General features: G+C 37.5%; 1 protein-coding gene across 2 annotated transcripts; it reads left to right on the top strand.

The window, feature by feature from the left end:
* Nucleotides 1-26: 26 nt before the first annotated feature.
* On the top strand, nucleotides 27-24,075 carry TLR6 (toll like receptor 6). 2 transcript variants are annotated; one of them, XM_007496563.3, is made up of 5 exons: nucleotides 27-247; nucleotides 1,578-1,710; nucleotides 12,525-12,647; nucleotides 16,687-16,730; nucleotides 21,563-24,075. In XM_007496563.3, the coding sequence occupies exon 5, from the start codon at nucleotides 21,612-21,614 to the stop codon at nucleotides 24,021-24,023; it is 2,412 nt and encodes an 803-aa protein (XP_007496625.1). In that variant the 5' UTR covers nucleotides 27-247; nucleotides 1,578-1,710; nucleotides 12,525-12,647; nucleotides 16,687-16,730; nucleotides 21,563-21,611; the 3' UTR covers nucleotides 24,024-24,075. The 2 variants fall into 2 exon arrangements, with proteins under 2 accessions (XP_007496625.1, XP_003341481.1); XM_003341433.4 differs by lacking the exon at nucleotides 12,525-12,647.
* Nucleotides 24,076-24,446: the final 371 nt, after the last annotated feature.

Genomic DNA, 24,446 nt, shown 5'->3' with positions numbered 1-24,446 from the left:
GGGCGGGGCAGGGGCGGGGGCAGGGGCAGGGACGGTCTAGCCCTGGATGGGATGGGGCAGCCGGCCCCTCCTTCCAGCAGCCTAGAATCATAAACGAAGACCCTGCGGGGCCAGCCTAAATTAGCCCTGATAAAGTGGAGATTAAGGATCTGGAGGGGCCCTCTAAAGCCATCTGGTTCAAGCTCATCCGCTGCTGTCTGACTGCCCTAAAGCCCTTATACTTTCGTTTTTGTTGCTTTGACTTCTGGTAAGGTTTGTCCGGAGCCTGGGGTGTGGGAGGGGAGGACTCTTCCTCTTTTCCCTCCCGGGCGCCCCAGGGACTGTGACAACTAAAAGAATCAGTCCAGGCGGAAGATCCGTTCCTTTTTTTCGGAGAATTCATTCCTAATATTAAAGAGTTGGAGCGGGAAAGGACAAGAGAATTTTCACTCCTGGTTCTAGATGAGGAAATTAAGGCCCACGAGGTTAGCTGTGTAGTGGCAGAACCCAATCTTCCTGCCTTCCTAGCCCACTGTGCTTTCTGCTATGTGGTGTCCGAGAAGAAAGATTAGCCTATCAAGCTCTGCCCCTGTTGGTTATCTTTTACTTGGGCTTTTTCTCTGGGTTTGTGTCTAACTTTCCTTGTTTAAAAAATGATTTTTAATTTTAAAAAGCTAGATAGAGTGCAGAAAAACAACGCAGTGAATTTCACTGGGGACTGAAAGATCCCCCCATTTTTTATTATGCCTGGTTTTACTTGGGAACTGACGTCCAGTGGAGAAAAATACTGTATTTTAGTCTGGGTGTAAATCTGGGGGAATCAAAAAGGAAATTTCTGTACATGTTACAACCCCATTAATACTGCAGATAAGTAATACTTTTTTTGTTGTTAAATTCTCCTTAAGAGAGAAGCTAGGGGAGTCAGAGATTAGAGAGCTAGGCCTAGAGATGGAAAGTCCTGGGTTCAAATGTGGTCTCAGACACTTCCTAACTGTGTATCCCAGAGCAAGTCATTTAACTTCCATTGCCTATTCCATACTTCAATCTTCTGCCTTGGAACCAATACTTTTGTACTGATTCTAAGACAAAAGATAAAGGTTTTTTTTTTTTTTTAATTCTGCTTATATTTAGAGGAACATTCTTTAATCTGACCCAGATGTAGAAGGAGTAGACAAGTCTCTAGAATGTGACTTTCTAAAGCAATGTATTTTCTAGAACATAAATTCCTTGAGAGCAGGAACTGTTTAATTTTTGTCTTTCTGACCTTGAAGCCTAACACAGTGTAACTGCTTAATAAATGATTTCTGATTTTAATTGATTTGGATATGTGACATCGGACAGGATCAATATTTTACAAGTAAACCTATTATCTACAAAAGGTGTTCCATAAGAATTGTATTTGTTATTTGTTCAGAGCAGTTCCATGGGCACTACAAAAGCATTACCAAGAATGTTTTCCTTATTTGAGGATTTTAAATCCTCTCAAGTGGATTACCAGTTCTAAATTATCTCATCTGAATTATTTTAATTTATTATTATTAAATTATTTTCATCTGAAAAGGAGTTGGAATAGGAATGATCCATCCTTTTATCTTTAGGATCAATCTCAGTCTGGGTGACTTCACTCTACCTATTGACTACTGGATCTGTGACGTTCAGGATCAGTGGTTTCTAGACAGTATTCCTGAAAGAACCAACTCATGATGGAATTTGAACTATTTCTCCCTTGAGGTATGGTGTTTTGACTCTTTCCACAGCCTGCACAGCCTCAGATTTATACCCACACCTTGATTCTAGCATCCAATGATATCAGAGGAAAACAATCCATTTGGAAAGATTAAAGAATAAAAGCCATCAAAGCAAACTTGTTAGTCCATATTTTTACTTTTTCATGCCTTTAAAATGGCAAAATCTCATTTAATTCAGAATTATACTATTTTGTAAAAATGTTTTTATATCACCCATATTTGGTGCCTGCTATTTACATGACAATCTAATTCTCTGGACCAGCCTACAAAAAAAAGTGTTGCCATTATTCTTTTATGGGAGTTTTAGTTTGCAATGAGTTTCTAACATATACAGAAATGTCCCTTTTGTAGGATTAACTTTTATTTTTAGGAAAATTTCAGTGTCCCAAGAAATCTTACAAAGTTGAAACACACACCACTTTCTCAAATGGGTTTACTTTGCCCTGCAGATGCTAGCCTCTCTTAAGTCAGTCCTGATATACTATGATTGCTGCTAGAAAGGCCAAACTGTGTTTTTTGCTGCCACCTGCAGAGAATCAAGAAGCCTCTTACATTTTTATGAGTAAGAATGAATGAGAGGAAGAAGCTGAGTCTTGGTCCTCCTAATAAATGCATGTGATGAAGCCCAGCTGCAGGGTATTATGTATGTTTTTTCATTAGTGACCTTAGACAAATCACTTAAAATTTTGTGTCTTTATAAAGCTGAGAAACTGATGATTAATGAGATTGGTTATTAAATGCTCACTCAACAAAAACATAAAGTTCTACATGCAATAAATCCTTAATTAGAATGCTTCCAATATTTCATTTAATTGAATTTTCAAGCAAATTAGACATTTCTTTTGAATCTGACCTTTGTTCATTTCAAATTCAACAAATGTTTTGAATGACCTACTGAGTGCAGAGGCTCTGCTAAATAGGATATGGTTCCTATCATCAAGGAACTTATCACTTAGTAGGGCAGATAAGATATATGTAATTTATTACAGACTAAAATAGAACCTGACTAAGTATATAGGTGGTGCAAAGTGCTGCATGAAGTCAGAGGGGAAAAAAGGTCTCCACCAACTCATGGAGTCATGGAAAGCCTCATGGAATATGGAAATAGGTCTTGATCAATGACACATATAAAACCCAGTGGAATTTCCTGTTGGCTATGGGGGGGGGGGGGGGGAGAGGGAAAGAACATGAATCTTTTAACCATAAAAAAAAATATTCTAAATTAATTGATTAAATAAAAATTTCCAAATTGAAAAAAGAAAAAAGAAAGAAAGCCTCATGGAGGAGGTGCCATTGGGCTCATTATTTGAAAGGTAAGGAATACTTCAAGAGGCAGAGAATGGGTAGGTGTTCTAGATACAGGGAATAATGTGAACAAAACCATGGGCATTTAACTTGTCTGAAACTAAGTATTTGGAGGGACCTGGAAAAGCTAAGTTGTGAAGGACCTAAAACACCAGTCTAAAGAGTCTAACATGTATTTGGGAGGCTATCTAGAAACCATCAAGAATTGTGAGCAAAGTGGCACATTGCCCCCCAAGGTCACACAGGTAGTAAGGGCCAAAGCTAGGAATTAGCTATAGATCCCCTGACTCAAAAGCCAGCATTCTTTCTAAAATTCTAAAGCTGCATTCCTCTAATAATAACAGCTTTTTAGTTAAAGGAGTTTGGCCTTGTACTGTCTGTAACCCATTCTCTAGTTATATATCATGAATCATAGATTGTGCAATGAGTGCCTAAAATTCCAGCTAGAAGTAATAAATCTGAGGGCTATAGTGGAGCTAGCTCAAATCACCTAGAGAGAGCTGATTATTAAATTTTCAATGAGAATATTTCCATCTTGATTTATTAATTTACTGACCATCAAGATTTAAGAAAGTGATGGAGAAAATGTAAATAATGAAGATTAAGTGTAAAAGTGTATATCCCTCCCCTCCAGATCCAGTTGTTAGCCATTTACCAGCATGCCTCTGGCAAATATCTACTCTCCTTTTCCCTTCAATTCTTCAGAGAAATAAATTAAATATACACCTGGGAAGTTATAAGCAGTTCACAAACCTCCTTTTCTTATCTCTCCTACATGTTTCAACTTGCTAGTTGGAAATAAGGTTTTAGAGAAAAATTGTTGTGCCTACTATGCAGAAAGATATAATAATAAGTTTTCACTAATTAATCCTTTGGGATCCCTGTACAAGCATGTTGTTATTATATTTCTGCAACAAGCAGTGTTTAAATGACATCTGCTACTTCAAAAATAGTCTGTTGGACAGAACAATGACCAACAATTCTTGTGTGATGGATAAACATGACAAAACAATCTTAGAACTCATAAAATTCAGATGATCTAAGACCATGGACCTAGGACCTTAGAACAGAAGCCATCATGTAGGAAGAGTCCCAAAACACCATACCAGCCTGGAGAAACAGGGACCATAACTCATGTTCTGAGGGAAAATAGGTGAAACTAGTCCAGGGAGAAAGCCAATTCAAATGAAACTCTGGAATGAATTATTCTTTTCCTCCTCTCAATTACAAGTAAAAAGTTTCTAACATTTTTCAAAGAATATTCCCTCTACCTCCTTGAGATAGTAAGCAATCTCATATAGATTTTACATGTATAATCATGTAAAACATTTTCCCATATTAATCCTTTTGTAGAAGGAAACTCAAATAGAAAAAAAATTAAGAAAGTAAAAAAAGTTTGCTTTAGTGTGGATTCAGACTCAATTCTTTTTTCTGGAAATAGATGGCAGTTTTTATCATGAGGTCTTTGAGATTGTTTTAGATCAATCTATTGCTGAAAATAGCTGTTATCCACAGTTGTTCATTGTAAGGTATTCCTGTCAGTGTACAATGTTCTCAGGGTTCTGCTTGTTTCACTCTGCTTCAATTCCTGCAAGACTTTCCAGGTTTTTCTGAGCTCTTCCTGCTCATCATTCCTATAGAGAGCTTTAATTATTTTATTTGAGAACTACCTTTTCATATTCTTTGACCATTTATCAATTGGGGAGTTACTTGTATTCTTATATATTCAACTCATTTCTTTGTGTATTTAAGAAATGAGGCCTTTTGAGGCCATTAGAACTTCTGGTCAAGATGGTGGCTTAGAGAAAGCTAAAGTTCAGACCTCCAGAAAACCCTTCCCGACCGATCTCAAACTATAAGCTCCTAAGGCGCCAAAATTCAAAACGATCAACAGCATAGACACTGGGAATCCTCCTCCTGGACCTGGACCTGGATCAAAAGGTATGGCCCCCCTCAAAAGCCAGAACCCGAGATCACTCGGACCTAAGGGGTAGGAGCGCAGAGTCCAAGGCTCCGTGAAGCCTCGGCCCCACCCCCCTCAGAGAGCAGGGTCGTCTGAAACAACAGCAACCCTCAGGGCAGGCAAGACAACCTCACCAGCTGGATCCTTCTATTGGAGTCTCAGTGAAAGTCACTGCCCTCGGAGCTCCGGGAAGCCGCGGCTCCTTCCCCCGCAGAGAGCAGGGTCCTCTGAAACAACAGCAACCCTCAGGGCCGACAAAACAGCCTCACGGCCAGCTATTCTGAAGGCAACTTCCGGAAAGCAACCCGACCCAGTCGAGGGGGCACCTTAGCAGCAGAGAAACAGAGAGAACTGGGGAGAGTGTGGCCCCCTGGTCTGACCCTTCCATTCCAGTTCCAGTGAAAGTCATTGCCTTAAGGCATACTCAATTTAACACAGGGAAAGCTCATAGAACCGACAATCTGCCCAGGACTAAAGCCTCTGAACACCAGACAGAGATAAGAAAAGCTAATCCTCCCCATTCAGAGATGGCAAACTCCACAGAAGCACAGAAGCCCCAAAATCCCAAGAAAAATAAGAAGAAAGGGGCAACTTTGGACACATTCTATGGAGCCAAAATACAAAATACAGAGGAGATAGAAGATGATATACAAGAAAATGCTCCAAAACCTTCCAAAGGAAATGGAAACTCTCCACAAACCCATGAAGAATTTGAATCAGAAATGACCAAAAAGATGGAAGCCTTCTGGGAGGAAAAGTGGGAAATAATGCAAAAGAAATTCACGCATCTACAAAACCAGTTTGACCAAAGTGAAAAGGAAAACCAGGCTTTAAAGGCCAGAATCAGGCAGCTGGACGACAACGATCGTGTAAAAGAGCAAGAATTAATAAAGCAAAGCCAAAATACCAAGAAATTAGAAGAGAACATAAAATATCTCACCAACAAGGTGACAGATCTGGAAAATAGAGGGAGAAGAGATAATTTAAGAATAATTGGACTCCCAGAAAAGCCAGAAATAAACACCAAACTCGACATCGTGATACAAGATATAATCAAAGAAAATTGCCCAGAGATTCTAGAACAAGGGGGCAATACAGCCACTGACAGAGCTCACAGAACACCTTCTACACTAAACCCCCAAAAGACAACTCCCAGGAATGTAATTGCCAAATTCCAAAGCTCTCAAACAAAAGAAAAAATCCTACAGGAAGCCAGAAAAAGACAATTTAGATATAAAGGAATGCCAATCAGGGTCACACAAGACCTTGCAAGTTCTACTCTGAATGATCATAAGACATGTAACATGATCTTCAGAAAGGCAAGAGAGCTGGGTCTCCAACCAAGAATCAGCTACCCAGCAAAACTGACTATATACTTCCAAGGGAAAGTATGGGCATTCAACAAAATAGAAGACTTCCAACTTTTTGCAAAGAAAAGACCAGAGCTCTGTGGAAAGTTTGATACCGAAAAACAAAGAGAAAGGAATACCTGAAAAGGTAAATATTAAGGAAAGGGGAAAAATGTTATCATCTTCTTTTACTCAAACTCTCTTCTATAAGGACTACATTTATATCAATCTATGTATACTAACATGTGGGGAAAATGTAATGTATAAATAGGGGGTAAAGAAAGACCAAATAGAATAATCATTCTCACACAAAGATTCACATGGGAAGGGGAGGGGAAGAAAACTCCTATAAGAAGGAGAGGAAGAGAGGGTTTTTTACTTAAACCTTAATCTCAGGGAAATCAACTCTGAGAGGGAAAAACATCCAGATCCATTGGGATCTTGAATTCTATCTTACCCAACAAGGGTAGGGAGAAGGGAAAACCAAGGGGGGGAGGGGGAGATGGAGAACAAAAAGGGAGGGAAAGAGAGGGGGGAGGGGGAGGGAACAAAAAGGGAGGGACTAAAAAGGGAAACATCAAGGGAGGGGACAAGGGGGACTGATTCAAAGTAAATCACTGGACTAAAAGGTAGAGCCAAAGAAGAAAAGGTTAGAATTAGGGAAGGATATCAAAATGCCAGGGAGTCCAAAAATGACAGTCATAACTTTGAACGTGAATGGGATGAAATCACCCATAAAACGTAGACGAATAGCAGAATGGATTAGAATCCCAAACCCTACCATATGTTGTCTTCAAGAAACACACATGAGGCGGGTTGACACCCACAAGGTCAGAATTAAAGGATGGAGTAAGACCTTCTGGGCCTCAACTGACAGAAAGAAGGCAGGAGTGGTAATCATGATATCTGATAAAGTCAAAACAAAAATAGACCTGATCAAAAGGGATAGGGAAGGTAATTATATTTTGTTAAAAGGGACTCTAGACAATGAGGAAATATTATTAATCAACATGTATGCACCAAATAATATAGCACCCAAATTTCTAATGGAGAAACTAGGAGAATTGAAGGAAGAAATAGACAGTAAAACCATATTAGTGGGAGACTTAAACCAACCATTATCAAATTTAGATAAATCAAATCAAAAAATAAATAAGAAAGAGGTAAAAGAAGTGAATGAAATCTTAGAAAAATTAGAATTAATAGACATATGGAGAAAAATAAATAGGGATAAAAAGGAATACACCTTCTTCTCAGCACCACATGTCACGTTCACAAAAATTGACCATACATTAGGTCACAGAAACATAGCACACAAATGCAGAAAAGCAGAAATAATGAATGCAGCCTTCTCAGATCACAAGGCAATAAAAATAATGATTAGTAATGGTACATGGAAAACCAAATCTAAAACCAATTGGAAATTAAACAATATGATACTCCAAAACCATTTAAAGAAGAAATCATAGAAACAATAATTTCATCGAGGAAAATGACAATGGCGAGACATCCTTTCAAACCTTTTGGGATGCAGCCAAAGCGGTAATCAGAGGTAAATTCATATCCCTGAATGCTTATATTAACAAACAAGGGAGAGCAGAGATCAATCAATTGGAAATGCAAATGAAAAAACTCGAAAGTGATCAAATTAAAACCCCCCAGCAGAAAACCAAACTAGAAATCCTAAAAATTAAGGGAGAAATTAATAAAATCGAAAGTGATAGAACTATTGATTTAATAAATAAGACAAGAAGCTGGTACTTTGAAAAAACAAACAAAATAGACAAAGTACTGGTCAATCTAATTAAAAAAAGGAAGGAAGAAAAGCAAATTAACAGCATTAAAGATGAAAAGGAGGACAGCACCTCCGATGAAGAGGAAATTAAGGCAATCATTAGAAATTACTTTGCCCAATTATATGGCAATAAATACACCAATTTAGGAGAAATGGATGAATATATACAAAAATACAAACTGCCTAGACTAACAGAAGAGGAAATAGAATTCTTAAATAATCCCATATCAGAAAATGAAATCCAACAAGCCATCAAAGAACTTCCTAAGAAAAAATCCCCAGGCCCTGATGGATTCACCAGTGAATTCTATCAAACATTCAGAGAACAGTTAATCCCAATACTATACAAACTATTTGACATAATAAGCAAAGAGGGAGTTCTACCAAACTCCTTTTACGACACAAACATGGTACTGATTCCAAAACCAGGCAGGTCAAAAACAGAGAAAGAAAACTATAGGCCAATCTCCCTAATGAATATAGATGCAAAAATCTTAAATAGGATACTAGCAAAAAGACTCCAGCAAGTGATCAGAAGGATCATTCACCATGATCAAGTAGGATTTATACCAGGGATGCAGGGCTGGTTCAACATTAGGAAAACCATCCACATAATTGACCACATCAACAAGCAAACCAGCAAGAACCACATGATTATCTCAATAGACGCAGAAAAAGCATTTGATAAAATACAACACCAATTCCTATTAAAAACACTAGAAAGCATAGGAATAGAAGGGTCATTCCTAAAAATAATAAACAGTATATATCTAAATCCATCAGCTAATATCATCTGCAATGGGGATAAACTAGATGCATTCCCAATAAGATCAGGAGTGAAACAAGGATGCCCATTATCACCTCTATTATTTGACATTGTACTAGAAACACTAGCAGTAGCAATTAGAGAAGAAAAAGAAATTGAAGGCATCAAAATAGGCAAGGAGGAGACCAAGTTATCACTCTTTGCGGATGACATGATGGTCTATTTAAAGAATCCTAGAGACTCAACCAAAAAGCTAATTGAAATAATCAACAACTTTAGCAAAGTTGCAGGATACAAAACAAACCCACATAAATCATCAGCTTTTCTATATATCTCCAACACAGCTCAGCAGCAAGAACTAGAAAGAGAAATCCCATTCAAAATCACCTTAGACAAAATAAAATACCTAGGAATCTACCTCCCAAGACAAACACAGGAACTACATGAACACAACTACAAAACACTCTCCACACAACTAAAACTAGACTTGAGCAATTGGAAAAACATTAACTGCTCATGGATAGGACAAGCCAATATAATAAAAATGACCATCCTACCCAAACTTATTTATCTATTTAGTGCCATACCCATTGAACTACCAAAATACTTCTTCACTGATTTAGAAAAAACCATAACAAAGTTCATTTGGAAGAACAAAAGATCAAGGATATCCAGGGAAATAATGAAAAAAAAAAACACATATGATGGGGGCCTTGCAGTCCCTGACCTTAAACTATATTACAAAGCAGCAGTCATCAAAACAATTTGGTACTGGCTAAGAAACAGAAAGGAAGATCAGTGGAATAGACTGGGGGAAAGCGACCTCAGCAAGACAGTATACGATAAACCCAAAGACCCCACCTTTTGGACAAAAATCCACTATTCGATAAAAACTGCTGGGAAAATTGGAAGACAGTGTGGGAGAGACTAGGAATAGATCAACACCTCACACCCTACACCAAGATAAATTCAAAATGGGTGAGGGACTTAAACATAAAGAAGGAACCATAAGTAAATTGGGTAAACACAGAATAGTATACATGTCAGACCTTTGGGAGGGGAAAGGCTTTAAAACCAAGCAAGACATAGAAAGAATCACAAAATGTAAAATAAATAATTTTGACTACATCAAACTAAAAAACTTTTGTACAAACAAAACCAATGTAACTAAAATCAGAAGGGAAACAACAAATTGGGAAAAAATCTTCATAGAAACCTCTGACAAAGGTTTAATTACTCATATTTATAAAGAGCTAAATCAATTATACAAAAAATCAAGCCATTCTCCAATTGATAAATGGGCAAGGGACATGGATAGGCAGTTCTCAGATAAAGAAATCAAAACTATTAATAAGCACATGAAGAAGTGCTCTACATCTCTTATAATCAGAGAGATGCAAATAAAAACAACTCTGAGGTATCACCTCACACCTAGCAGATTGGCTAACATAACAGCAAAGGAAAGTAATGAATGCTGGAGGGGATGTGGCAAAGTAGGGACATTAATTCATTGCTGGTGGAGTTGTGAACTGATCCAACCATTCTGGAGGGCAATTTGGAACTATGCCCAAAGGGTGACAAAAGAATATCTACCCTTTGATCCAGCCATAGCACTACTGGGTCTGTACCCCAAAGAGATAATGGACAAAAAGACTTGTACAAAAATATTCATAGCTGCGCTCTTTGTGGTGGCCAAAAACTGGAAAACAAGGGGATGCCCATCAATTGGGGAATGGCTGAGCAAATTGTGGTATATGTTGGTGATGGAATACTATTGTGCTAAAAGGAATAATAAAGTGGAGGAGTTCCATGGAGACTGGAACAACCTCCAGGAAGTGATGCAGAGCAAGAGGAGCAGAACCAGGAGAACATTGTACACAGAGACTAATACACTGTGGTATAATCGAACGTAATGGTCTTCTCCATTAATGGCGGTGTAATGTCCCTGAACAATTTGCAGGGATCTAGGAGGAAAAAAAAAAACACTATTCATAAGCAAAGGATAAACTATGGGAGTGGAAACACCGAGGAAAAGCAACTGCCTGAATACAGCAGTTGAGGGGACATGACAGAGGAGAGACTCTAAATGAACACTCTAATGCAAATATTATCAACATAGCAATGGGTTCAAATCAAGAAAACATGTAATGCCCAGTGGATTTACGCGTCGGCTATGGGGGTGGGGGGGAGGAAAAGAAAATGATCTATGTCTTTAATGAATAATGCTTGGAAATGATCTAATAAAATATAATAATAATAATAAAAAGAAATGAGGCCTTTATTAGAGAGACTTGTAAAAAGTGTATGATTACTGGATATTACTTACTGTCCTGTGTACCCCTGTTTAGTTTCTGATCTCCACTTTCCCCAATTTGTCCTCTTTTCTACCAGCCTCACTCCCTTTCTCTTATCTCCTTCCCCTCCTATTTTCTGTAGGGTAAGAGAGCTTTCTATACTCAATTGATTATGTATGTTTTTCCCTCATTGAGCTGGTTCTGATGAGAGTAAGGTTTACATGTTCTCCTCCCCACCTCCCCATCTTCCCTCCACTATGAACATTCTTTCATGTCTCCTTTATGTGCAATTTTTCCCTTCCCCATCCTCCCAATGCATTCCTCTTTCTCATGCCTTAATTTTATTTTACTTTTTCTACAATCTCATCATATTCAACTCACAACCTTACTCTCTGTCTATGTATATTACTTCTAACTTCCCTAATGATGACAAAGTTCTTTGGCATTACAAGAATCATGTCCCCATGTATGGATACATACAGTTTAACATTATCCAATGCCTTCTGATTTCTCTTTCCTGTTTACCTTTTTATGATTCTTTTGAGTCTTGCACTGAGAGGCAAATTTTCTATTCAACTTTGGTCTTTTCATCAGGGATATTTGAAAGTCTTCTATTTCACTGAGTACTTATTTCCATCCCTGAAGGAATATGCTCAGTTTTGCTGGGTAAGTGATTCTTGGTTGAAGCCCTATGGAATATCAAATTCCAAATTGTCTGATCCTTTAATGTAGAAGTCACTAAGTCTTGTGTTATCCTGACTGTGCTTCTAAGATACTTGAATTGTTTCTCTATGGCTGCTTACAATATTTTCTCCTTGACCTGGGAGTTTTGGAATTTGGTTATAATATTCCTGATAGTTATCCTTTTGGACTCTCGTTCAGGAGGTGATTGGAAGATTCTGTCATTTTCTCTTTTGTCCTCTGGTTCTAGAATATCAGGGTAGTTTTCCTTGATGATTTTTTGAAAGATGATGTCTAAGTTCTTTTTTTTTTTATCATGGCTTTCAAGTAGTCCAATAATTCTTAAATTATCTCTCCAGAATGGATAATTCTTGCTAATAGGTGTCAAACTCTATTGTTTCTACCTGTTAAAAGATCCCAAGTGTTATAAATGTCCCCTACATTTTATCACCCTAGAAGAAAATCTCTGGTTGCCCTCCCTTAGTTTTAGGCCTGTGTAGTTGGAAAAGGGGCATGTATTGCTTATAGATGAATGTAGGAAAATTCATTATAAGGTGTAGTTCCATTAAGGTTCAATAGATGGCACAAAACCCATTCATGGTCTTATTCTGTTACTTCCTGCAGTTTCAACATATATTTTTCAGGTTGCTTAGAGGAAACTCTTTCCTCTGAAAAGAAATCTGTTGAGAATGATTGCTCTCACACTGTTTGCAAATCGAAACTGTGAAAGGTAAAGAAGGATGTTGAAAGGATTATGCTGGAAGCAGGTAGGTTTTTTTTTTTACTTTCTGTGTATTATTTGAATTCTGGAAATTAAGTTGTTTGTAGTCCTTTCCTCTCCACTGAGAGAGAAGAGGGTGTGGATGTAGCAGGATGAAAAACTAGATGGTCAAAAATATATTTGTTCATTTTATCCCCTACTGCCACCCCCTCTCCTGGGCTTGTTAGTCCTGTCTTCTCTCATCTCCAGTTGGTGCCTTGTTTGATTTTTCTATTTTCTTACATGATTTCTTCGAGTGAGCAGGTAATCTAAATACATAACACTCATCACATACTACATTGTATTTCAGAAGTCCATGGGTATCTTATCTCCTCAGCTAGACTGTAAACTTCTTGAAGAGAAAGGGATCATGACTTGTTCAGCTTTGCAATCAAAACACTGTAGAATTTTGCCTGTAGTCAGTGCTTCTCAGTGTACTTTGGTTGAACGAACAGATGAATGGTGGTTTCTCTTGAAGTCTTTTTAAAAAGCTCACCTTCTTTTTTCCTTTGTATTATGCCTCCTTTTTCTTCTTATTCTGTCTTTCCCCTCTATATTTATTTTCTCTCTCTGCTTAGTTACTTTTTGCCTTAATAATTTCCCCTTTGTTCTCTTTTTCCCAATCTTATTTTGTATCATTCCTCTTTTACCCCACCCTTTTCTTTCCTTCCTCTTTCCTCATAGCTTAAGTGTTAATGGTTTATGCTTTCAATGTTTTCCCTTAGACCTCAGGAACTAACTGTATATAGATAGATCCAAATGAACACCTGGGTTGACATACCACATAGTACTAAGTGGATGCATGCCGTCTTCCTTTAGAGATGACCAAGTTTGTATTCTGTGCCAGCCAGCCAGGTCTGGGCTGGTGGAGGAGATATTCTTGATGTTTCAGAATGAAAATTAGGCTCAAAAAGGTTTAGGGGAGTATCATTAAATGTGGAGCTATCTATTGTTACCAGATGAATTAAAATTCAAAGGGCAAAGCAGATAGATCAATTGTCAGGATCAAAGCAGAGGGTTTCTGGCAGACTCATCCATGAATAAAAGTAATGAGTCATAACTGGTTTCCAGAATTAGAGGAGTGTGTCGACAGCAGAGATTTGAGCCATTATGGAAGCAAGAATTTCTAGGCCAAGATAACTGAGGACCTGACCACATTGCCCCATTTCGACTAATAGGATGTGCTGGGTTTAACTTGTAGTACAAATAGACTAATGAAGAGAACTTTAGTCAGCCTCAATTTCCTCAACTGTACAATAAGTATAATAATAGCACCATTAGGTTGCCTCATTTCCACCAATTGCATATTCTTGAGCCAATTATTTACCTTGCTCTGCCTGGGAACTTCCAAAGGAGTTTCCTTTATTGTAAAATGAAGGGACTGAACAAGATGATCTCTAAGGTCCTTCCTGCTCAGTAACTGAACTATCTTATATATTTTTTTTAATGATACTGTTGCCTCCTTTACTATGAATCTTGGAATATTTAGGCCTTTCTGATAAAGGACAGGAGCCAGAAACCCTCCTAAGGAGGCATCAAGTATCATAATGCCTCTCAGAGAGCTCAACAAAAGGAAATGGGTTTAAATTGCTCCAAGTGAGAATTCCATTAGACATGGGGAGGCATTTCTTAACTGTAATGGTAAATCCATCCTGCCCCCTTCCTCTCAAGTAATTCTCCTAAAAAAAAAAAAAAGCAACTCTTCTTAACTAACTTCTTCTGAGAACATCTCTTAGTCAAACCCACCTGACTCCAGTGATCCTTTTTATGTCCTCTCAATGCTGTTGTGTATTGGAATATTACTCTTTACTTGTTGACTGATTTCTTTTTAACAGTCTTAAATCACATTAGATGTTAACATGTCATCTCCCCTATCTAGATTGGAAATATTTTCTGATAGATCTTAGTTGTCAGTGATTTTTTTCTTCCTTTAATTACTTCATATTTTCACAACTGTGTTTTTGTTGTATTCTCCCAGTTGAACATAAATTTCTTTAAGGCACCATTGTTTTGTTTCTCTTGGTATCCCCATTGTCTATATTTCTGTTGTTGTCCAGTTATATCCAATTCTTTGTGACCCCATTTTGGTTTTTTTGTTTTTTTTTTTGGCAAAGATATTGTAGGGTTTTGCCATTTCCTTCTCCAGCTCATTTTGCAGATGAGGAAAGTTAAGTGATTTGGTCAGGGCTACACAACTAGTAAGTATCTGAGACCAGATTTGAACTCAGGAAGAGGAGACTTCCTGATTCTAAGCCCAGTACTCTATTCACTGCATCACCTAGCTGCCCAGAGTAACTTGTTAATGATTAATATAATCTTTACAAAAACATTTATCATGTATTTTAAATAAAAATAAGACATATCAATGGCATTTTATAAAAATCAGACATCCCGCTGGCACTAATTTAGTGTAATGGTTCCAAAAAAGACTTAAGAATTGCAGACCTATACTTCTTCTCTGTATATTCCTCACTCAAAATAGTTTCTAAAAGCAGAGCATAATATTCTGATTTTGAGCCTTAAGTGTCCAAAGATTTCCTTCAAGTTCAATCCCTTCAGGTTGGCATTTTTAGGAGCACCTTCTTTTTAGAAAACATGACTCACTGATGAGTCAATCAGGTAAAATGAATACTTTTCCAAAAAAGCCAGCTCCACTGTTGTAATTTTGTGTGATCAAGTTCTTTGTTGTTATTGTTGTTTTTTGCTAATTTCTCCAGTCTATTTCTTGGCTTTGAATTTTATGTTAAAGTTGGGCTGTGCTCAACTGGGATTGGAGACACATTGTTCCAAGTTCTGAAAACAGAGCTAGTTCTGGGAGTCTGCAAGTTTTTGATGGTTCCAAGGTGGTATGATCTTGGGATGGGTATGGTCAGTCCCTGCTCTCCCAGTCTGTACTCTGGTCTTTATCCAGAAAGAATGCCTGATCCCCTTTTGCTGCAAGTACCAGCACTCTTCTTGGCCCTGACACTATGACTACTCCTCACATTCCCCTGCAGTCACAAGTGTTAGAGTTCCTTTTGGTTCTGGAACTATGATCAGGGCACCTGCTTCCTTGTGACCAACACCAGCTTTCTTCTCTGCCTTATAGGTCATCTGCTTTGATAACCAGATAATATTTATCTATGTTACAGTAATATCTAATTTATCTGACATTATTGGGTAATTAGTGCAGAGAAATTAGTTTTCTGGATAACTGAAGGATCTCACTAAAGTACAAAATTTAAAAAAACAATGATTGAAAGTGTTCAACCAAAACATGTCACGGGGTCTTTCCAACTCTAAAGGTCTTTAGTACTATGAAAACTTTCTAAAATGAATTCTATATTTCCACATCTTTATGAATAGAGTGTACAAAACATCCTTGATGGGTGGCACAAAATATTAAGACTTTTTTTTTCTAATTTGCTTTTCTTCAGACTTAGTAAAGTAGTATTTTATGTCCTTTATCTTGTTTAACTCTGAGAGCTATTCTCTGATGAAACACATTATATATAAGTAGTTTTGCCTCCAGACACAATGGGAATGTCTTCAGTTTTATGATTCCAATATTCAAGTATCTTGTTGGATTGCATTCTTAATACTATGTAGCTCATGAGACTCTACTGCTACATTTAAAAGCTCCTGGTAGATGGCAGAGTAAGAAGAGTTGCTATACAACATTCCTCTCATAAATCTGGGGCCACTATCCCACAAATACGGAACCTATGGAAAGACTGGACACGAATTTAGGATATAGTGGAAGTGAAGTACATGCATAGGAATACAATGGACGCAGATAACTCATACATCCAGGACTTTAGGACCCCAATGTCTTTTCTCCTCTAGTATAGTCCTCACTACGCTCTTCCATGGATATGGCATCTCTGTGGAGGTCCATTGGCTGAGCTTCCAGGGTCTTCTCCTCTATGCATTTCATCCTCTGGCTATCAGGGCAAATTCTCCTTTTAATCCACAATTGGTTATTTTTTTCTGCTGCCAACGATCACATTCCTCAAAGCTGTTTCTTATCTTAAATGCATCTTTTCTTTGTCTGTGTTTCCCTACAGATATGCATCTTTGGTTCATTCTGGATGTATTAGTCTTTTCCTGGGTAAGTATCTGCCCTGCAGGACTAAAGTGGGGAAGGTGGGAGGACAAGAGTACAGAAAATACTTCTTCCTTACTTCTCTGACCCTTGATGCTGTCCACTGGTAGATGTTCAACAGGCAATCCATCACTAAGCTTTTCTCTATATTGAACTGGCAAGGCTGGTAGATTCCATTTTTGAAGGGCCACCATGGGTATAAACAATATTCAGCTAGCCAGTGAGTTAGGAGCTAAACTTTCCATTTTATCTGTGAATCTCCTTCACACTTTGTAAAAGAATTCTAGGGTTTAGACTGTACTTTGTTAACATATTATCATTGAACTGGAGGAATTCCATAGGAACTAGAATGACCTCCAGGAATTGATGCAGAATGAGAGGAACAAAACCAGGAGAACATTGTATACACAGAGACTGAAACACTGTGGTACAATCAAATGTAATGAATTTCTCCATTAGTGGCAATGCAGTGATCCTGAACAACTCAGAGGGACATATGAGAAAGAGCACTATCCACATCCAGAGAAAGAACTGTGGGAGTAGAAACACAGAAGGAAAACAACTGCTTGATCACATGGGTTGATGGGGATCTGATTGGGGATGTAGACTTACCCTAGTGCAAATATTAATAATATGGGAATAAGTCTTGATCAATGACAAATGTAAAACCCAGTGGAGTTGCTCGTTGGCTATGGGAGGAGAGTGGGAAGAGGGGAGGGAAGAACATGAATCATGTAACCATGGAAAAATATTCTAAATTAATTAATTAAATAAAAAATAAAAAAAAAACATATTATCATTGCTGAGGGCAGCTAGGTGGCTCAGTGGATAGAGAACTAGGTCAGGAGACACGAGGTCCTGGGTTCAAATCTGGGCTCAGACACTTCCTAGCTGTGTGGCCCTGGGCAGGTCTCTTAACCATTGCCTAGCCCTTACCACTTCAATATGTATTGATTCTAAGACAGTTGGTAAGTGCTTTAGGAGGAAAAAACAACACATTACCATTGTATCACCTCTGTTATTGAAATAAAACAGCAGTAGGTTAAGTAGTAATAAACCTATAGCATCTACCTCATGGTGTTTTGTAAGGTAGGTACTATGGGTATAAATGTCCCATTTTGCAGATGAGGAAACTGAGCTTCAGAAAGGTCAAATATTTTACCTGTGGCCAAACAGTTAGTGCCAGAGCTAGGATTTGAACCTGAGGTTTACTTACTCTGACAAATTTCCTATCTCCTATGTAATGTTGCTTCTGTAATTTATAGGCAGGAAACTGAGGCTCAGAGAAATTAAATAATTTGTCTAAAACATTAAATTGATAAGTATATAGTTAGAGTACTAAATATAGAATTAGCAGAGACATGGGTTCCTCTGACACTTGTTAGATGTGTAATCTTGGACAAGTCACCAGAGAAATAGTGTGGCACAGAGACTAAGATGTAAATTTGGAATTAGGAAGATCTATATTCTTGTCCCATATCTGACACATACTAGCTGTCTGACCCTGGGCAAGTCACATAATCTCTCTGAGTCCCATATTCTTCATCCACAAAATGAGGGAGTTGAACTAGATGACCCTTGAAATCTCTACCAGTGCTAAATCTATTGTCCTCTGAAATCACTTAATCTCTCTGTACCTCAATTCCTCTGTACACAAAATAGAGACAGCCTCCACCTCTAGTCTCTACCTAACAAGGTTACTGTGGGAATCAAATGAGTGAGGGCATTATAAGAACTTGGTTCTTATAAGGTTTTTAATTGCCATGTAACCACTAGCCATTATTGTTTTGGGTGGGGTGGGGTGTGTGACAAGGAAATCACTTAAAGACTGATATAAATTAATTTAAGGTCACCAAGGAATTCAGCTATGTAATTCCTTAATGAAAACTCAAGTCAGCAGTCAACCTTTTATGAAGTTTAATTACAAACAGGAGGAAGAAAGGTATTAGAGAGAGAGAGAGAGAGAGAGAGAGAGAGAGAGAGAAGGGGAGAGAAGGGAATAGGGCTTAAATACCCCTTCTGTTTAGGCTGGGCCAAAAGGCCCAAGCCCTTAGATAGCTGAGGCAAAGAAAAGAGATCAGTCCCTATCACTCACGTGACCAAAATGGAGAAACAGTCTCAGGGGCCTCCACCTCCAGCTTCCTTCAGAGCAAGCTTCTCAGAGCACAACCTCTCAGAGCAAAAACCTCTCCAACCAACCACCTCTAGTCCTCAGACCCCGCTATCTTTAAGGAAACCATCCAAGTTCCCTCCCCTCAGTTCTCACATCTACCAATCACTGTCCATGTCTTCCCTGTGCCAATGGTGGCTCTACCTTAACCCAGGACCACCCAGAGGTCTGTGGCTTTGCACATATCTGTTGAAGGTCATATTCTCAAATAATTAAATCTTGATCTATGCTGCAGCCCTTCCTAAATCCTGTTAGGACTGAGTAGGGTGGAAATTGTATTTTCCAAGACCTGGTTCTGTCATTCCAAGTATCTCTATTGTATCAATTCTAAAATCAATCATGACTCAAAGAACTTCCTGTTCTATGCTTAAGCATAGGTCAAAGCCCTTTCCATTGTTCAGCAAAAGGTTTCTGTCCTAAAGTAATCTTAAGTAGGGAGGAGAAGGAACCTCCCATGCCAAGGGGGTTCACATTCCAATAGACTATCAGTAAGAAATTTTCCAAGTATGAAATTTCCCAATGGTGAAATTTCCAACATTTATAAATCTAAGAAATTTTAAGGTTTACAATCCCCCCTGATGATCATTGGGAGACTAGTCTCCCCATTGATCATTTAACATAATCATTTTGTAGTTCTAAATGCACTTCTAACTATAGATATACACAATATTCAATTTTCTAAGAGAAATTAGAATAGTGAGAGAGGAAATAGAAAAGAAAAGAAAGCAAAACCAATGTTTTGCTAGGCGCATTGACAGAAAGCCAAATTAGGGGCAGTCCCTTTTGGCATAAATGTGTACAATTACAATAAATGTTCAATCAAAAGTTCAGTCCAATCAATCATATCCAAAGTTCATTCTTGATCTTCTTCATGAAGTGTAGGTTTTCGGCATCTTTCTGCAACAGTTCATTCTCTGGATATAAAAATTTCAAGCTTCTTTCTTGAAGATCTTTTCTCGAACAGAATCAAAATCTTTGATTTTTATAACAGTAAAATCTTAAACAAAAATCAAAATTCTTGGATTTTTATAAAAATACAATCTCAAACAAAAAAATTCAATAATAAAAAAATTCTTAGATTTTAAATTAAAATACAATCCCCCCTGAAGTAAGTATTTTAAAAAAATATCAAGTTTAGCTCAGAATGCAATGTTCAGTTATGGGGGTGTATGTGTCAATTATCAAAAGAATAGAAAAATAATCAAAAACATAAGAAAAATTCAAAATAGGCTTTGTATAGGTCCAGTTTAAAGTAATTTCTATCCCACAAGTATGTAGGACAGAATGCAGTAATATTTCACTTAGCCATTTGTAGCCAAGACTACAGGAAGTTGCCATAATATAAGAAGAAAAGAATTAGAATTCTATTTTGATGGGGAAATGTCATTCCCTCGTCTGATTTTTTTTTCCATTCAGGGATATAGGGAGCCAGCATGATAGTCAAGCTTTGTACTTGTTTGAGTACTTCGTAAAGAGTGTAGATTCAAGGAAGTCCTATGACTTAAACATAAGTTAAGCGTCGCAACCTCGAGTCTCACTTTAATATTTCTTGTGTGCTCTATTGGCACTATCCAGGTTTAGTCTGTGCTCCTTGTTTTTATCCCTTTTCCTGGAATCAGACACAAACATTAATCACAGTCCTATAATATTTTATCAATAAATGGCAGGTTCCCATAGTTTAAAGCTTTTAGGCATATATTGATATTATTGCAAGAGTATATATATTAACTTGTATTACTGCAGGAAAAAAATAATATTAATATTAATTATGTATACCTTCAGTACAAAAAATGAGAAAAAAATAAAATATTCTGATCAAAAAATAAAATAAAAGAAATAAGAAAAATAAGAAAAAATCAGTAATTCAATATATTCTTGAAAAAAAACAGCATCCATTTGTCTATGGATTATTATCTCCAATTCATATGATAAGATATAGTCACAATTCATATGATAGGATAGAGTCAATCAGTCTCAGCAGAAGATGCTTTCTTCACATGTGAGCAGTGAATCCAAGAGTCTCTTTCTCCAATCTTTATAGATGTTGGAGTAGTTAATAATATTTGGAATGGTCCTTCCCATGAAGGTTGAGTTGCTCCAGTTAGCTTGAAATTCTTGATATAAACTTTATCTCCTGGGTTCAGGTCATGCAGAGAAAAGTCTAATGGTCCAGCTTGTACTGCAGCTCCGGATTCATGAAGTTCACGTAGTTTGTGCTGTAACGCCTGTATATAGGAAGCAATAGTAATATCTCCCCCTAATAGTGATGTATAAGCCGGGGAGAAAGGCTTAGCCTGTATAGGCGGATGTCCAAAAAGTATCTCAAATGGTGAAATATGTAAGTCTCCTCTAGGCCTGCTTCTAAGATAAAATAGGGCCAGAGGGAGAATTTCAGGCCATTTTAAATGGGTCTCAGTGCATAATTTGCCAATCATAGTATTAAGTTCCTCTGTACACAAAATAGAGAGAGCCTCCACCTCTAGTCTCTACCTAACAAGGTTCCTGTGGGAATCAAACGAGTGAGGGCATTATAAGAACTTGGTAGGTTTTTAATTGCCATGTAAACAGTAGCCATTATTGTTTTGGGTGGGGTGGGGTAACATACCAGAACTTTATTATTATGAATTAGTATTCATTCAACAAACATTTCATGTGGATTTTGTTCTAGGATTTGGATCTGTATTAAGATGCTCTGAAGAACAACAGTTACCCTTGGGATGTGCACTACAAAACTATGGTTTATCCCAGACCCACCTATCATCAACACATTCCATTTTGTCCTCATCTTTGTATTGATCCTTGGGAGTGTAATCCAACACTCTTCGCAAAATGAATTTATAGGCAACTATTCAAACAGCCATCTCAGTCATGTTCCACATCACCTGTCACCAAAAACAACAGTCTTAGATTTATCACTAAACAATATAACTGAGATTCAGATTGAGGACTTCAAACTTCTACCAAAGCTGAGAGTTTTAATACTTTCTCATAATAGGATCCAGCACCTTAATATCAGTGTTTTTAAATTCAACCAGGATCTGGAATACTTGGATTTATCCCACAATAACTTATGGGATATTTCTTGCCATCTTCTCATGAATCTTATACATTTAGACCTCTCATTCAATGAATTTGAATTCCTTCCCATTTGTGAGGAATTTAGCAACCTGTCCCAATTAGATTTTCTGGGACTGAGTGCTAAAAGGATACAAAAATCAGACTTACTACCTGTTAGTCATTTAAATCTAAGTAACATCCTGCTAGATCTAGAAAGATTTGGGGGAGCAAAAGACAAATTGGAGACCCTTCCAGTTTTGAACACAAAGAAACTACAGATTATCTTCCCTCCAAATAGAGCATTCTTTATGCAATTGAATATATCAGTGAATAACTTAAGAAGTTTACAAATTACTAATATTAATTTAAATAATGATAAATGTTCAGTTTTCACTGATTTTCTATCAAAAGTAATTCATAATTCAAAATCTCTGAATCTTACTCTTTACCATATTGAAGACACTTGGAAATGTTTTGTGGAAATTCTTCAATTTCTTTGGCACAAGCCTATAGAATATCTTTATATCTACAACTTAACATTGGTGGGAAAAATTGGTTTTGAGTTATTCACATACAATGAAACTTTGCTGAAAGGACTGAAAATAGAATTTATCAACATCAAAGTTTATATATTTCTACAGTCAAATATATATAATATCTTTTCAAACATGAACATAAATATGTTAACGATAACTGATTCCCGAATGCTGCATATGTCTTGCCCCTTCAAGCCTAGCCCATTTCAGTATTTGAACTTTGCTAACAATCTTTTCCCAGATACTATTTTCCCAGACTGTAAAAACTTAAGCCTCTTACAAACACTTATTTTACAAAAGAACAAATTAACACACCTTTCTAAAATAGCTGGTATGACAGAAAAAATGAAGTCGCTGAAACATTTAGATTTAAGCCAGAATTCCATCAGTTATGATGAAGAGAAGAAAAACTGCAGTTGGTCTGAAAGTCTGTTGGTTCTGAATCTGTCTTCCAACGAACTCACTGAGTCTGTCTTCAGATGTTTACCTCCTAGCATCACAGTACTTGATCTCTACAGGAACAAAATAAAGAGCATCCCTAAAAACATATCCAATCTGGAAAGTTTGCAAGAATTAAATATTGCTTTTAATTTTCTAGTTGATCTTCCAGGGTGCAGTACCTTCAGTAGCCTTTCTGTATTGATCATTCAACATAATTCAGTTTCCCACCCATCTGCTCACTTCTTCAATAGCTGCCAGAATATTAAATCACTACAGGCAGAAGACAACCCATTCCTGTGTACCTGTGAACTAAGAGAATTTAGCAAAAATATGGCCACGCTCTCGAGCCAAGTGGTGAGTGGATGGCCACATTCATATAAGTGTGCCTTTCCAGATAACTATAAGGGAACACATTTAAAGGACTTTCATTTGTCTCCCTTGTCATGTAATATAGTCCTGTTGCTTATCACGATTGTTATCGTTGTGTTGGTTTTTGTGATTGTTACAACTTTCTTCTGTGTTTACTTTGACTTGCCATGGTATCTGAGGATGATATTTCAGTGGGCTCGGATGCGACGCAGAGCTAGGAACATCCCCTTAGACGAGCTTGAGAAAGAGGTCCAGTTCCATGCTTTTATATCCTACAGTGAACTGGACTCTCCCTGGGTGAAGCACGAGCTGCTTCCCAACCTTGAGCAGGAAGAGATAAGGATTTGTCTTCATGAGAGAAACTTTGTCCCTGGAAAGAGTATTGTTGAAAACATCATAAACTGTATCGAGAAAAGCCACAAATCCATCTTTGTTTTGTCTCCTAACTTCATTCAGAGTGAGTGGTGCCATTATGAGCTTTACTTTGCTCACCACAAACTTTTTCATGAACGTTCTGATAACTTAATCCTCATTTTACTGGAGCCAATTCCCCAGTACAACATTCCCGCCAAGTATCACAAGCTGAAAGCGCTCATGGCACGCAGAACCTATCTGGAATGGCCCAAGGAGAAGGGCAAACAGGCGCTTTTCTGGGCTAACATCAGAGCAGCATTTAACAGGAAATTAACATTAGTTGAAGAAGCTAATGATGTGGAGATAATTTAAAAGTTTTTATTATGTGAAATTGCTATGAATTAAATATATTTTGTCAGCTTTATTGTGTGGTTTGCTTGGTGTTCTAAGGTCAATAGCAGTATCATAATTGATTTCACATTGTTTATTTAGTTTAATGAGATTGGACTAGACCTGTGATTTCTGATGTAAGGAGCTCCATCCACAAATGGTGTGGGGGACTCAGAGGGTAATGGAATGATTCAGAGTCATGGGATTTTTTAGAGTTGGGACTTGAACTTGGCTCTGAGGTATTCTATCTATCACACAACATTCTTCCCCCTCCCCATCCCCCAGAGATTTCTTTTAATACTTAAATAAGTCTGTGGTTTTGACGCCTTTACTGGTACAGATTCCATCTCTGCCGAACTTACTTTTTTTTTTTAAATTTTTAATTTAATTTAATTTTTTTGGTTA

The sequence above is a fragment of the Monodelphis domestica genome, chromosome 6 (genome assembly GCF_027887165.1).
Source record: "Monodelphis domestica isolate mMonDom1 chromosome 6, mMonDom1.pri, whole genome shotgun sequence".
NCBI lineage: Eukaryota > Metazoa > Chordata > Mammalia > Didelphimorphia > Didelphidae > Monodelphis > Monodelphis domestica.
Note: the sequence above shows the minus strand (reverse complement) of the source record. Positions and strands in the feature narration are given on the sequence as shown.